Source organism: Embiotoca jacksoni, unplaced genomic scaffold (genome assembly GCF_022577435.1).
Source record: "Embiotoca jacksoni isolate LCO1_2020_lvr unplaced genomic scaffold, fEmbJac1.0.p SCAF_9, whole genome shotgun sequence".
Classification (NCBI taxonomy): Eukaryota; Metazoa; Chordata; class Actinopteri; family Embiotocidae; genus Embiotoca; species Embiotoca jacksoni.
The window spans coordinates 18540121-18555719 of NW_027185447.1; the positions used below are offsets into that span (position 1 = coordinate 18540121).

Consider the following 15599-nt stretch of genomic DNA (forward strand, 5'->3'; position numbering starts at 1 on the left):
TGTTGGGGTCCTGCCGTCGTAAACATGGGGGTCCTCGGGGCAGACAGGGCTGAGCGCATGTCCCCCTCCCCACCGCACATTCCCCCCAGAGCACTGTTCTGTTGTGTGGCCTTGCAATACGGCATCTGCTCACCTCTCACAGAGGCATAAAGTGAACCTGATCTCCATCCGTCACCATCTGTTGTTCAACCTCTGTTCCTTCGTCTCAAGCGTTTTCTGTCCCCCTTCCCCACGCTGGCCACTCTGGCTCTTTGGATGCTCAGAAACAGACTCCCAAATTGGACCGGATCATTGCTTTAACCAGTCAAGCCTTTCGCAATCCTTCCCCTAACTCACCATCTAACCACGACTGTTTAACAGTAAATACATTCTTTTTGTAAATAATGATTCAAATAAAGAACTATTTCTTACAGCAGCCCTTGTGTATCGGATTTCTGTTTGGATTATCATAATCTCGAATTAAAACAAAGACAGCATTCCAGGTTTGATGTAAAATTTTATAAAAATATCACAGGTGTATCAGTGCCTTCACATTTACAGGGACAAAACACTGACCTAAAGAAAACATCAGAATAGTATTTAAAAGTCCCGTCGGATGGGGTGGTCGTCGGTTCTCAGAGACTGAGCACTTGTTGTCAGGCATGAACGGACATTCAGGCTCTAATCTAACACAACATCTCCTTTGACAAGCAAATCCTTTGACGCTCTGGATTAAAGAGAGATACAGACAGGTTGTGATCGCAATCTGATACAGACACTCGTGTTCTTTTCCCGGGTAATCAGTAATTACACAAACGCATCATTAAAAGCAGCTGCGTAATAAAAATCTGTACTCAAGGAGAGATATTGAATATAGTGAACAGTGTATATTAATTTTGAATCTGCAATATGAAATTGAAAGATAAATTTAAACATGTTTGCTCTACAGTAATACATGTATAATACCCTGATTCTAAACTTTTACTTTAAATACTGAGGAGTAGAAAAGTATTTCAAATACCAGTAAGATCTTCTCGAAGCAAAGGCAAAAAAATTGGATTTAAAGGAAAGTATCAGCATAACACGGAACTAAATACAAACACCGTTAGGAAACTCCACCACAAAAATGAATATATAGAATTACTGATTCATTTTCTTCATCTACAATTCACTAAAGGGGAAATCATTACTGGTGACAATAAAAAATTGCTGCCTCATAACTGTAATCTGTGCTCTTTTCATTCAAAAGTAAACTCTTTGCTGTCTTAAACATGCTCGAGAGACAAGCTCTGTTAAAGGAAAAGTCTGGTGATATTCTATATATTTATTATTGCCAACAAATCTCATGCAAAGATTAAAAAAAAACCAACGTTATTATTACTCCTGTTTGAGTAACATTTGCTAAGAACTACAGTCCCCAGCAGACAGACAGGCCAGCAGGGGAAATCAGAAAGCATCGAGAGATCCACTAGTGCAGTATTGATTTTGGTCATTTTGTGGGCTTTGCTGGCTGTACGCGGACTGTCACCAGCCTTATCCTTCAAACCTAAAAAGTATGATTGTAAAACACTTGAGGTGGAGGGGAAATCACATCTGGACGGTGGACGCTGAAACCTAGATAATGGGCTCTATCGTGTGACCGCAGAAAGGAGCAGCCGATCTCCCCCGTAGTGATAGGTATTGATTGTGTCTCTCAGTGAGACATTGGTAACTGCTGTCACAACACGAGGAGCCCGACAACTGCGGCTCAGATAAAAAGGATGTGATAGGGAGTAAAGGAAGAAGGGAGCGGGCTCTCATTTCATGGATATCAGTACTAGTCCCCAGCAGGTTCCAATAATAGATTACCCAGCCAACATGCGGCGCAACCTGAACACAGCGTGTCGGTTATATTGTTGTGTACAGGTTGATTCTGTTCTCGTCGGTCTGATGCAGGATAAAGTCACAGTGCAGAAGTGGAGAACGAGCTTTACATCTCACATTATTGCTTCCTTCACGTCTTCGTCGCGTCTGTTATCATTAGAGAACGAGGCGGTACAATATCCAGCAGCCAAATGTTACCCAGTGGCTCGTCCAGCTCAGCTCAGACCACTTCTGAATGGTATGATGGGTGATGTCGTCCTGTAGGGGGCAGCACATGCTACGTAAGCTTGATAGGACAGTGCATATTTATACCTTTCATTAAAACATAATTACAAAAATAGTGATTCATCCTTCATTGGTTCTCACTTTCTGAAGAGATTTAGATCTAAAACCACTTGTCACACGAAACTTTAAATCACTCTATCCCTCCGCTATAAATACAACAGCTAAGGTCACATTCCTATGCAGCATTTCACATGCACATATGTCAGTGTGCTTCCACGTTTAAGAGAGGCTGTACAAATACCCTCAAAGCCTGCCGTGGCCTCCAACTTCCAGACAACTGAATTACTTAATGAGACACCACTAGTCTCTCTACCTGTGCACATACATCTGCATATCTGTAACTTCTCAATCGCGTTTACCTGATTTCTTATTTTGTTTTATTTGCTATTTTAAAATGTTCTTTATCTATTTTGTACCTCTTAGACTGAGTATACTCTTATCTCACCTCGTCCTCCTCCATGTACTCCACACTGGAGTTGAACACAGAGCCCAGGTATGTCAAGTGGAGTATTGCCAAAGCGCTGAATGCTATGTTAATCATATACACCCATAGCTCCTGCAGAGGGAGAAGGCATTATGTAAGAACATTCTTATTCAACATTGTAATCTGTGTGGGTTTTTCTTTCTGAAAACTCTCAGTTATATTTTCTTGATGAAGCAGGTAAATTTAAAGTGTTCTTAATAAATTATACCTTCTTCTATTAAATTTCTTTAATAATATGGAGAAATACTCAAGATTTAAAACCACTATGTATAAATTGCGATAACGACAATAAGAACTATGTAGTGTGGTCAATGCAGGCTGATTTTTCTTGGCATAAATAATTATTTTCCCCTCCCCGCTGCGCTGACGTGCAGAACCAACGTAACATAAGGGATTTTTGCCGGGCATGTTGCCAGCAGACTCCCAGAATATATCAATTGACAGTGTAAAGCAGACTGCTGCGGCTGCTGTATACTAACTGCAGCAGATGTGGTTGGCATTGAAACCTGATGTTCACAGTTGTGACGATCAGTGACGAACATTTACGAATGTGATCGTCATTTAGCGTGTTATTATCATTCTTATTAAATGCAGATATAAAATTAATGATAAGGCATTCGATTCTCATATGTCTGATCATGTGGAGGATGGCAGTAGAGATCACATCTGAACGCTATCTAGGCCAGAGTTAGGTCAGCTTTAAGCAACTGCTCAGGGAGGAAGTGCTAGTAATGTCAGTGTATTGGGCATTTGCACAAATAAAATACTTGGAAGAAAACTAGAGTCTGTATTAAACATGTAATAAAAACCACATGCCTTTGATTGAAATTAAGATTTGCATGTTTGCACCATGAAGCAATGAAAACTGAAAAAAACCTGGAAAAAACAAAACATACAGCGAAATGAAATAAACAGTATAGCCAAAGGTAAAACAAAATAAAATGAATTATAATTTTGCAGCTCAGATTGTCAGATGTCCGATTTTTGGAAAAGTGCATATTTTTGATTTTTGAGACTTTGAACAGAAGATGGACATCATTTGCTTTTAACTAGCATGAAGACTGAAAGCAGGGAGAAACAGCTGGACTGGCTCTGTCCAATCTGTCTACCAGGGACACTCCATGAAGTTGAAACAACAAGCTGAGAAACAATCCAGAAAATAAAACATCCCTTTTTGATTCCCACTTTGATTTTTGTCAATAATTACATTTTTGTTGATGTAAAACGTTGTAAACTAACAAGATATAATGTGTTAATTAAAACTCCTTAAAAAGCTGTTAAAACAGAGTCAGGTTGCTTTCCATCTCTTTTCTAATTTATACAAACATCTTCATCATATTCAGCTACAGATACGAGAGTGCTGTCAATCTTCTCTTTTCTCTGCTCTTGTTAAGGAAACAAATTAGTATATTTTCTCATTATTGAACTATTCCTCGCACTTTCATGCAAATCTAAAGAGCCCACTGCTAATAATAACTGAAAGATAACAAAAGTCCTCTGCTTGACAAAAGGTGCACATTACCTTTTTGTTCTGGTGAGTGCAGTTTGGCTGACATTTCTTTGACAGTATACAGGCATTAAAAATGGCTGCAAGCCTCTTCCGCAACACTGAAAAAACCCCGAAAAAACCCCCACCAAAGCATTAAAATAAAACCGGAGGACGAGTTGCTTTCCAACAATCAGAGGAAAGTTACAGGCACTGCAGTGAACAGAAACAGTGTGTCATAGAGGGTGCAATTAACCATTACTGCAAAGCTAAGCACCTTCTCTAAATGGAGGGGTTTCTAATGTGGAAAGGAGAAAAACATTAGGCAGACTCTTACCGTGCTCAATGTACGTGATGAACCCCAGAGATATTAGCACCGCACCCAGATGGAAACTCAAACCCTGCAGGACACAAGAGTCAGACTCAAAACACACCACTTGTTGAAACAAGTACGTTAAAAGTTACAGTAAAACTTCCACATGATACTCACATGTAAGAGGGCGCTGGCTGTATACGTCACCATGATGGCAGAAAAAGTCCCGAATTTGAGCGCACTCTGAAAGACATCTGTGAGATGAAATGATCAGCTTCTATATGAACGTCTGTTTAAATGAGCAATCATCACTCCATTTATGAAGAAAAAAAACAAACAGCTGCTGCTATCAAGCAATCGCTGTCAGCGTTATAACTCACAGGTGTGCAGAAAGCGGGACATGGGCAGGTTCCATGACGTCACCACTTCCACCATCGACCGCGGACACTCTATACTAAGCGGCTTGGATACAGTCATATCCCTACAAAACAAAAAGGTAAAGAGGCGGAGTCTCATTATCAATGTAAATGAAGGGAAACACACTTTATGTTAATGTCGCACACGCAGTCCTGACCATTTGAGGTTTTCCTTCTCCTCAGTAAAGCCTGCACCGGCCAGAGTAGTCGTGGTCTCGCTCAAATAGCCGACAAAATAATTACTGAAGTGGAAAGACATCGTGTTCTCGTAGGCCAGCAACCACCTAGTGCAACGGCAGCAAAACAGGATGCAACAGATGGATATTACAATTCAATTTTAGATAAAGTCCAACTTTAACAAGTAACTATTAGGGAACATAAAATACATACTTTGTTGTTGTACCTCTGAGAAGCAATGGGGGAAAAAAAAGAGAGCAATGTTAGTGATACATTACATTCATTGAGTTGCCTCGTGATGTTCTACGCCTCAGCAAGTTTTTCAAGATGGTGAAACAGTTGTAGTGAAAGGAGAGGGTGAGAGGGGGGAATCCTGGGACACATCACTGCACAGAGAGGGGGAATGATGTGGGTACATGCGTGCAGGTAAAGGTTTTGCGCAAATGGCACAAAGAAAAATAAAAGAATCAGTGCAAATAATGTTAAAAGCATGGTTTCATCGTTGGGTATGTTAACAGTCATTGAGGTGGACAGTTAATTACCTGATCTTCCTCCTCTTTTTGCTGAATAAAAAGCAGGTACGAGAGGCATTAACTTACAGGAGAATTATGCCCCAAAAAAATCAAAGCCAGAGAGTAAACAGGGATTTTGATTTATATACGTGCATCTCTGCGTTCTACTCACCTTCGTAGTAGCTTGTCTCCATACACAGGTATGAAATAAGGGAAGAGGTAGGGTGCCACACAGTTGGAAATAACAAGACAGACCTGGCTCTTCACCCAGCTCACAGACACTTTTAAAAGCCACGAAAAGCTCTGAGGAGAAGTGAAAAAGCCAAAGAATAGAACACTTAGTCTCAGGATAAATCTCTTAAATTAATCCCCACCCTCCAACTTCGTCCGTACTTAAGAGATACTGTATCAAACTTACCAGCTTACGTCCTTCTAAAGCTTCTTTGTAGCTGTTGAAGCTGATCCAGGGACCAAAGATGACTGTGCCCACAAAGTAAATATAGCCCATGAACTCAATGGGTGAGGGCACACTGGTCACAACACCTCTGTCCAAATCGAAGGCCAAGGAAATGGCTTTCATGGCGACCACCATCTGTGAACCTGGACGACAGCAGCAGCATTTATATAGTCACTACAATCCAAAATAAGACTAGAAAATAACTTCTCGGTCAAAAACAATAAGACGTTACAAGCGGAATATAAAGCATTTGCATTTATGATTCAATCAGAAGTGTGTCAAATGTTGTAATAGAAGATGCCGGGCTTACCTCTCATCTTGTGCCAGTTGGTGGTATCCATCATATGCAGCTCTCTGATAAATTAGATAAGAACAGTCGCAGTTTTGACAATGCAAAATTCAACCAGAGCAACCTGTGCTTTGATATCAGATGGGGACTGTCTTACCCCAGGAGCAGGTAAATGAGCACAGTGATGGAGAGGAAGGTGCCTCGGATGGTGGAATGGCGGCACAGGAAGAGGAAGAGGTAGCAGAGAAGGCTGAGAAGGACCACCCAGATCATGTGGAGCTCAAAGAACAGGTAGAGAGTGTAGAAACCTCCGGCCACTGTGCCCAGGTGCTTCACAAAAGACGGCAGGCCTGATATTGGAAAAAAAAAAAAGAAAAGAAAAATAAAGGATAGCACAAGTGGTTATGATGATGCAGGCAACATGAAGGGTGAAGACAAATTGCAAAAGAACTGGACTCTCACCCAACATCCAGAGAAGCCGACACAGCAGGCAGATAACCAACAGCTGCCATACCTGCTCCAGGCCCTGCTGAGCTGTGGGCAGCAGGCAGCCATGAGCAAGCTCCTGGAAAAACTTCTGTCGACTGAAGGCTCCCATCACTACACTCGGAGAGCACAGGGAAGCCAAACACGTCACGTTTACAGCAACAGAACCAGCATCTGTGCTGCTAGTGTTAGCATATATCTGCGGCTTTAAGGCTTATATACAACAAGCTTTATGCACACTTGCAGGCGAGCATAGACTGCTCACGGAATCACACATTCACTGTCAACAGACCACTTCAAACTTCAAATCCCAGCATGCAAAGCATTTGCTCACTACAAATCGGTGCAGCTGTCAGAGTTTCAGCAACGATACAATATACATATTTTAAATATAGACCAAATCATATTTTCATCTTGTAACAAATGCATCAAACTGGATCCATAAAATGCTGCATTTTTGGGTCAGGATATGAGAAAACATGAAGACAAGAACACACTGACATGGTGAATTGTGACCCCTGTATTGAAGGATATGCATGAAGAAAATAAGACACATGCCACCCTGCGAGGCATACTCTCTCCGCAATGCAGTCGACCAAGGGGATGAGTTGACTCACAGCTGCCTGCCTACAACCGCTGCATTACCAGCACGCCGTGCTCAGCGCTGTGTCACTGGCCACAAAGCGAATGCATCTTAAACGTATGCAGGGGAATCTGCCAAAGGACCTTGCCTCACTTCACCGGCGGGATTAACAGTCTTGCTTCCCGGTGTACGTGCGACCTCTTCCCCCCCCCCCCCATCGAAAACAGCTAACTGGACCCCCCCCCCCGGGCATGTCTGTTTGTTCACCGGGGTGAAACTTACCCTTTCACAGCAGCACCAGCAGGTTCCTCCTCGAGTCTCTTTCCCAGCGGCTTCCCCGTCTCTTTACGGCCAGTCAAGCCTGCGTGTGCTGCCGCTGTGTTTTTTTTTTTAAGCAGACTCGGTCCAGATGATGCATATCTGGATGACTCCCATTGTCACAGCATCAGCACCACTAGCCTGTCATCTATGAAGCCATGCGAAAAGATGTCAACCAATCTCATGCTTAGGTCCGGGGACGTCCGCCAATCACTGCTCTCGTTGTCGCAGAGTGGCAGCCAAATCGTCCAATCAGAAACTTCGCCCACCATTGCCGGTGCACTCGGACCAATGGGACGTGTACAGCATGCAGATGGACTCAGACGGGAACCGAAGAGATGTGGTACAAGAGGTTGTGGAGGAATGCCTTCTGGATATGACTAATAAAATCAACGTATTCTTAATCGTCGTTTCCTTTTGTTAAAGTTGTTTATCCACAAAATCAGATTGAAGAACAGAAGTCAGTTTTTGTCAAGTCTCAGCAATTCGGAAAATGGTGCAGTCTGTCTTCAGCATGGAATATAAAGCTGCAAAAAACATTACTAAGTCAAATATTGTTCCCTGACAACATGACAGGCTATGCAATTTCTTAATCCCCACTCTCTAACGAGGCGCCCATAATTTGGAGTTCATGTGTGGAAGTTGTGAAAATCCCTTTCCCTGCTGTCTCCCCCTTCTTAATGACGGTCAATGTGTCTGACTTTTTAAAAATCAATTAATTATGCAGTTACAAATGTTGAGTTGAGTAAGTTCAGTGAGACGGAGTCATGGGTTTTCTACTTTCAATAAGCCAGCTGGTCTGCAGTAATACATTTTAGAAAGTCATTAATTACATGTATTTCAATAGCGATACACTAATAAACCTTCAATTTTGCAGTTCCAAATGTCTTCACTCATTAAGTGTTATCATGTATGCTAAATTGTTTGCATTTATACAGCACTTTTACCTTTTACCTTAACAAAATCATTTTTTCCTCTCATTCATCACCCCATCACCAAGTTCAGTCTCTTTCAGTCACTTCAGCACATGGACAGGAGGACCCGCGAATCCAAACACCAATCCTGTGATCAGTGGACGACTCGCTACACCTCTGGAGCCACAACAGTCTACACAACAATCCATCATATCTGCAGCTGCGAATGGTGATAAATTATTCGTGAATTGATTTCAACCCAGATTCTGAAGCAGAATACACCACCAGAAAGATTTACCCCCAATCTGAGCATTGCTGTTTAGAAATAAGGTTTAAAACCGCAATGTATTTATTTGGTTATTCACCTGTAAAGCCTTTAGTTTGGTCATCTGCACATTATATTATTGAGAAACAGGGTTGTTTTCTTTTAGTTCAAACGAGGGAGAATCTGAGGTAAGAACTACTCTTTGGAAACCACAGTTACACACTGTGTGGAGACATAAAGGTCCGAGGAATCAAAGCATGAAGGCACCTTATTGTACTGCGGGCTTTTCTGTGCAATCGGATTGTATGCCAGCTCACCGAACAAACCGGCGATTTTAATGCAGTATGACTGCAGTATCACACTGATAAGAGGACAGTCCAAGAAAAGCGGGCAGACATTTTTAGGTCAATTTAACACTCCCTCTATTGCCACCATCAGGACACATCTGATGACTCTTTTTACCCTGAAAATCTTCAACGGTTTGGCCACAAAATTATTCCCTTTGCACATTTCTCCAGCCAAGAAAATTCAAACAAATAAAGTAGTCATTTTATTTTATCATATGGTAGGTACAGAGTGTATCTCAGTTAAGACAGATTGCATAGCTTCTTTCTGACATCTCTGGTTCCTGTGTCTAAGTGAGAATCTAACATGCACACAATGTAGTTCAGAGGAAATTACTTTGTAGTAAGTCGGATTGAGGTTTAATCAAAACCAGTGTGAATTCATATTTTTAGATTAGGCACAGGCATGTCATCTGAAAATTAAACTTTTCTAAAAGGACAACCTAATTTGTCTTGGCCCAAACACTAAGAGTCTCCATTAAGGGGGGAGACAACATTGTGGATACACTTAATCTAATAAAACTGTCATCTATTGACTGTAGTGACTGAAACTGATATAAACTAGATTAAAAAAAATCTGATCGACTTGATTTGGTAACCATTTTTTGTTTTCGCTGAACTTTTGTTCAGAGTCAGTAAGTGTGTTGGCATCTAAAGTACAGTAACATGTTTGACTTGTCTGTTCTCACCGAGACTCAGTGTGACCTACACAACAGCAGCTCTGCAGCAGACGCAAAACTGGTGTCTATCTGTTTAGCAGCGTAGCTTCTTTTAGTGAGAAAATCCAGTCTCTAACTGGCAGTTTTGTGTCTCACCCTGCTTCTAAATCTAAAATCGTATGTACCAAATATTGGAATCTTTACCTTGGTGAATATATGTTGAGACAATACACACATTCTGTGCAGATACAGTATATTTCTGTTATACAAAACAACAAACATTGTCTTTGTGTTTCACGTCAGCTGAGGTAGATGGGAAAACTGAATTCAGTGATGACTCTTATGAGATAAGATGCGAGCTATTCGTATAATTCCTGTTTACAGACTAAAGGGATTATTACACCACAAATTTCTAAGTACAGAATACAGCCTGCAGCCTAAATGCCACCTGCTGCAGTTTTACAATCCAGGTCAGTTATATCCTACATGCATACAAAATCAGTGTCAAACAATTTTACCTCATTGCTGAGTAAGATATGAAAGATCTCAACTTCTCACCAAATAAAAAAGATAGCAAAACAGCAGGTTCAGGCACTTATGTCAAAATATATTAGTGTGTTGAGCCACGTTAAGCCCAACTGCCAAAAAAAAAAAAAAAAAAAAAAAAACAGGCGTTGAAAAGAAGTGTGCATCAGAGGAATAATAAAGTAAACATAATAAACTGAACATAACTGCTTCATGCTATACGGCAAAACATAACGGTAACAACGGTACAGAGCAGGGAGAAGCTATAAAATGTTATGTGCGCTCCCTCTGCATATTCAGGTCTAGGGTGCAAATGCCCACGCTGCAGTGGTCCCACGAATGTGTGCTGATGTTGATCAGGCGACACGACTTGGAATACTTACTGACAGAGCTTATTGCTTCCCCCAGCTCCGTGCACATCACGGTGCAGCGCCCCATTCGCCAGCAACAGAAGCAGTCTGAACGCTTTCTGATCCACCCGCATACAAAGCACCAGTGAAACATTTCAACTCGGGCATTCCCCCCCCCCTCACTGCTTAGATCACAGTACAACCTCAAGGTCATAAGCCGTTCTCTCGTTTTCTTCTTGCTTGATGCTTCGTTCACACGGAGAAATCATCAGTGGCTCATCTGGTTCCGCCTTCACGATTTTCTCGACCACAACACCTTTTGGCTTGCTTAAAATGTATTCATAATCTCTTTTAACCTCAAGTAATGCTGAGGTGAGGTACCTGGGTGAGAACATCCTCAGCGAGGGTGGGAATTCTTCATGTTGGGGGATATGAGGTGGAGGTAAAGTTGCAGGATTGTCAGACGGCGCATTCATCTGAAACGAGGCATCTGGGCTCCTGGATGCGCTGGGTGTTGGAGAAGGTGGACATGGTTGAACAGGAGACGGCTTCAGAAACACTGGTTGAGGGATTTCTGGTAAAGTTATCGTGTTTGAGGTTGGAGGCAAGGTCTCACAGGTAATAGGGAAACATCTAAAGATTTTGAAAGGTGTAGGCGCAACAGTCGGGGCAGACAAAGTCAGTAGAGGTATAATGGTCTGTGAGCTCTGCGCATTGTCAACCTTTTTAGTCATCTGGCTCAGCTTCACCTTATTTAGCATACCACTTTCTGGGAGCCAATCACTGTCTAAATCTTGTGTCTCAACGGTGGAAGACTCTTCCTGAGACTCTTCCTCAGACTCCTCCTCAGACTCCTCCTTAAGCTCCTCCTTAAGCTCCTCCTTAGGCTCCTCTTTAAACTCCGTTTGCGGCCGAAACAAAAGGTGGTTGTGACGTCGACAGAACAGTATGCCACACTTGGGGCACTTCCTGCCATCTTTAACATGGAGCAGTTTATGACGCTTGAGGTTGTGAGTTGAAGTGAAATATCGATCGCACATGTTACAGGGAAATAAAGGCTCCTCCGGGTGGGCGACATAGTGCTTGTTGAAATCTGCCTGATCTGTGAAGAACTTGCCGCAAATGTCACAAATAGTGGGCCTCCGTTCTTCATGCTGGGGTTTGTGTTTGACGAGCTGCGATGCATTGGTGAAGGTCTGATTGCACTGTTCACACTGGAAGCAACCTGCTGGTGAAACTACAGGCTTCAGGAGCACAATGGGGCTCATTTTGTCTCGTCTCGGGGTGCCTGCTGTTGCCTTGAAAGATAGTAATGTCTTGCTTAGGCTGAAGGTTGTTTGGATTTCTTTGGTTTCAGTGTCTGTCTCAGCCTCTCCCGTAAATGCTTTTCCTTCCTGGAAAACACACACAGAAGAGACTATTACTGTGGGAGAGAGCAATTTAAGATGTGACATAAAACTTGAATCAAAAATCTAGAATGTACTCTACCTGACAGAGCAGAAAAATTATCTAACCAATACTAGTCTTGAGCAATAACAGAATTACTAATATTTTAAGCACACAAACAAAAAACACAACAAAATAAAGTATAGTGATTTAATGTTGTGTTAAACCATAAGAAATAACAAGTTGTGGCTGTTACCTTTGGTACTGATGGTCTTGCAGGTGTCAGTGTCTCTTCTGGAAGTTCACTTGCAGTTTCCAAACCAGAGGACTGAGGGGCGTCAGGAGAATCAACTTCAGTCAAACTTGATCCATCTTCTGTTTCTGCATTGGCTGTACGGTGAGGCCTTTTTCTAAGACTGTACAACCTTTGGAAACATTATGAAAACTATTTGATTTAAATTCATGATAAAGAAGTCTCATTTATCTACCTGTCAAAAGTGTGTACGAGACATTAGTGCTGCAAGGCTGCAACAACGAAGCGGTGTATTACTTGCTGTATGGTTATCCTTTAATAGTTCACGTTTAGTGACCGAATTCTTACAACAGAACAAATATAGTGGTGAAGACCAGGTGTCAAGTGTTAACGTGTAATACACCCGTCGGTACATTATGTGGAGGTCATTTGACGAAGTACAAAAGTGCTCAAATTCGAGTAGCGAGGCAGGTTGGGGGTGATTGGATGGCTCAAACCCCGGACTTTAACCCAGAAGACCAGGGTTTGAGTCCGTAGGCAAGAGAAAAGGATTTCTTTAAAAGATCTTTTCCTAACCGAGTAGTTTCTGTGCCAAAACACTTAACTATGTTTTCCCCCCTAAACTTTACCATGTGGTTTTTCAAGCCTCGGCGAGGCAAAACGTGAGATGTTTGACTGACAATCAAAAACACGAAGACGTTCAGTTTGCGATCATACTACTTTTTTTTTTAATTATTATTATTATTCTGTGAAACAACTAATTTGCTCAGTTCTGCAGGAAAGCCTCCACTTTGTATGTTTCTGCCAAATAAACATGTTTTGATAATCAATATGAAATTATCTGAGCATTATGTAAGATTTAGGCGTGTTTTGTTGTTGCTGGCACACAGAAAACAGAAACATATGATGACAATTTACAATATGTCTATGCAGAAGTTTATCTTAATGAACTCCATATTTCTGACCTGTTTACTTTGTTCTCGGGGCATCTCCTCCTGCTTTGTTTGGAGCATGTAAACACAGAAGGCACAAAGTCAGGCCCGTCCTGGTCCATGGATGCCTTTCCTGCAAAACAAAAACAAACAAACAAAACGTTTTTGGCAAATTCAGATTATATATATATATATATATATCTTCCACCATGTCCATCTACTTTAACCAGTGCGCAAAGCCAGCTGTTTAAAAGAAAGCCGTGAAATGAAAGCCCCGCAGTTATCTCCAGGCTACCTGATGTGAAATGAGCGCCACAAATACGAGTATTTTCTTTCAGCTCCTCGGTGCTGCCGTTCACTTGTTGTATCGCCTGGAGCCTGAAACGGCCGAGACCCGGACGGTATTCTGAAAAATTTAAGGCTGCGGTTTGAGGAATATCGATTTTTACAACCAAAAACGCAACATGCCGACATTTTGCTTTAAAACGTTCCGGCTTCAGTGTGTTCAGCATGTGTTGAGAGGAAGTTTACCCGCAGCAACACAAAACTCCACTTCCGCTGCCGAGACGCGCGCGCATCCTCGTTGACGACGTCATCCAGGAAGGACGGGTTTGTTTTTTAAACGTTACGTAAAGGCTAAATAATCACAGACAACGTTGTCAGTAGATAAACTGTATTTCTGGTGTAGCGCCGTCGTCGGTAAAGTGTTGACCAAAACCGCGGTTTGAGGAGGGTTTAATCCTGCTTATGAGTGTCTGCGCCGCCGTCACACGGAGCACTGAGGACCCCTGCTGGTCGCTGTGATTTCTGTGATCCTTCAGATTATGTGCCATAAAATGTTTTTATTTTTTTAATCAATATTTATCAAAGATCACTGTGATCTCCTTTTGAATAAAAGCTTTAAAAAAAAAAAAAAAAATCTTATAATCCTAAAACAACATTTTAATTATGATGCAAATTATGATGAGTAACATTTATTGTACTTGTGGTTTAAATAATGTGACTTAGTACTGTGGTGGCTGCACTTTTGGTAACATCTGTCTAAATATGAAATGTGATCCAGTATGTTAAAATTATTGCAATGGCAATAGCCTCAATCAGGCCACAAATCTGAGGTTACAGAAGTGATGCAGCGCCTGTAACATGTAGACTCGTATATTGTATTGACAGATTAATAGCAACAACTCTGCAACAGTTAAAAGTTGAAATAATATTTAACATGCAAACATACATTCAAACCTACATTGTCAAAATTATATTAGTGGCGATGAAAATGAAGTTTGATTTGATTAAGATCCTGCATAACCTGTAAACCTGTAAACATTAACGCTACACTTCATAGTGATGTCTTTTAAGTGGAGCGGGGCATAGATGGGGGAAAACAAAGTACAAATAGATGTCTTGGTATGTGACAATTTGCAGCCTAAAATATCACTTTAAAGACATGCATCTTTGGCAGCACTCAGAAGGTAATGCGTCCTTGGTTCTTTCAACAGCAACACAAAAAAATTAATCAGTCTGACAAACCCAGCGTTTCTCCCCAAATACAGTCAAAGGCACTTTAAAACATGAAAATTCTAACAATAGGTTTCCTCTGCAGTGCTACCTCTAATGGACCGTCCCTAACAATCCCACAGCTGTGGCCATTAACAGATCACAGAGGTGGCAGTAATTAGGACAGAGGCTCAGAGAGCATGTATGGTTTTCTACTCCAGCTTGTAATGACTTGCTAGACTATGCATGTTAATATTTCCTCTGTGGTCACGTGTATCCCATTAGGCCCTAGGTGGTGCTTTATGTCTGCCCGAATACCTCCCAAGACTTTCGCCTATATGCTGTTTATACTCCCCCGAACACTCACGTTATTTATTGTCCTTCCTTCATATTCAGCACCTTCATTCCAGTCATCAACCAGAAACACATCGCATTCGAATCGACCTTGAGTTTGTTTTAGTTTAAAACATTGTCACAAAAGTGAAATGAATTTTTTAAATAGAACTTCCTCTTATTGTTGGTACACGTCTGCTCGCTGATCTTGGCTTCAGCACCACTTGAGCTTTCTCCTCCTCTCATGCAAACATTTGAGGCACACACCATCCTGAGTAGTTAACAGCTTAATAAAGGGGGATTAATTGGTGAGCAGCTAATAATTAGGTCCTTAATTAATCAAGGATCAAAGTATTGCAGTGAGAATTTATGGAAAGGTAACAGTGAAATAATGAGGCACCTGTTAACAGCAGATAGCAATAGATATGTACATGGTTGGAATAATTTTTGGTTAAATGCCACATAGCAGATGACTCGGATGAAATCATGAATGATG

General features: G+C 41.5%; 2 protein-coding genes across 5 annotated transcripts; both read right to left on the bottom strand.

Annotated features, from left to right (window-relative positions):
* Nucleotides 1-476: 476 nt before the first annotated feature.
* Nucleotides 477-7770, bottom strand: LOC138193220 (protein-serine O-palmitoleoyltransferase porcupine-like). Of its 4 annotated transcripts, none has more exons than XM_069141113.1 (15): nt 7613-7770; nt 6724-6861; nt 6419-6611; nt 6283-6326; nt 5934-6115; nt 5688-5818; nt 5546-5566; nt 5217-5231; nt 4985-5110; nt 4791-4891; nt 4588-4664; nt 4435-4498; nt 4134-4219; nt 2573-2683; nt 477-2100 (listed from the first exon to the last, which is right to left on the bottom strand). In XM_069141113.1, the coding sequence occupies exons 2-15, from the start codon at nt 6857-6859 to the stop codon at nt 1999-2001; spliced, it is 1389 nt and encodes a 462-aa protein (XP_068997214.1). In that variant the 5' UTR covers nt 6860-6861; nt 7613-7770; the 3' UTR covers nt 477-1998. The 4 variants fall into 4 exon arrangements, with proteins under 4 accessions (XP_068997214.1, XP_068997215.1, XP_068997216.1 ...); XM_069141114.1 differs by having other exon boundaries at nt 6724-6866; XM_069141115.1 differs by lacking the exon at nt 2573-2683.
* Nucleotides 7771-9370: 1600 nt separating this feature from the next.
* Nucleotides 9371-13843, bottom strand: LOC138193379 (uncharacterized). Its single transcript, XM_069141381.1, has 4 exons — nt 13572-13843; nt 13310-13409; nt 12348-12516; nt 9371-12099 (listed from the first exon to the last, which is right to left on the bottom strand). The coding sequence occupies exons 1-4, from the start codon at nt 13786-13788 to the stop codon at nt 10897-10899; spliced, it is 1689 nt and encodes a 562-aa protein (XP_068997482.1). The 5' UTR covers nt 13789-13843; the 3' UTR covers nt 9371-10896.
* Nucleotides 13844-15599: the final 1756 nt, after the last annotated feature.

Bases quoted from the DNA above. Each gene is read 5' to 3' on its own strand.
- LOC138193220 (XM_069141113.1), bottom strand. From the start codon at position 6,859: ATGGGAGCCTTCAGTCGACAGAAGTTTTTCCAGGAGCTTGCTCATGGC. The intron at 5,567-5,687 runs GTGAGTAGAACG...CTTTTTATTCAG, and splicing joins GGAGACAAGCTACTACGAAG to CAAAAAGAGGAGGAAGATCA. The intron at 4,220-4,434 runs GTAAGAGTCTGC...GGGTTTTTTCAG, and splicing joins CATCACGTACATTGAGCACG to TGTTGCGGAAGAGGCTTGCA.
- LOC138193379 (XM_069141381.1), bottom strand. From the start codon at position 13,788: ATGCTGAACACACTGAAGCCGGAACGTTTTAAAGCAAAATGTCGGCAT. The intron at 12,517-13,309 runs GTCAGAAATATG...ATGTTTCCAAAG, and splicing joins CCCGAGAACAAAGTAAACAG to GTTGTACAGTCTTAGAAAAA. The intron at 12,100-12,347 runs GTAACAGCCACA...TGTGTTTTCCAG, and splicing joins CAAGACCATCAGTACCAAAG to GAAGGAAAAGCATTTACGGG.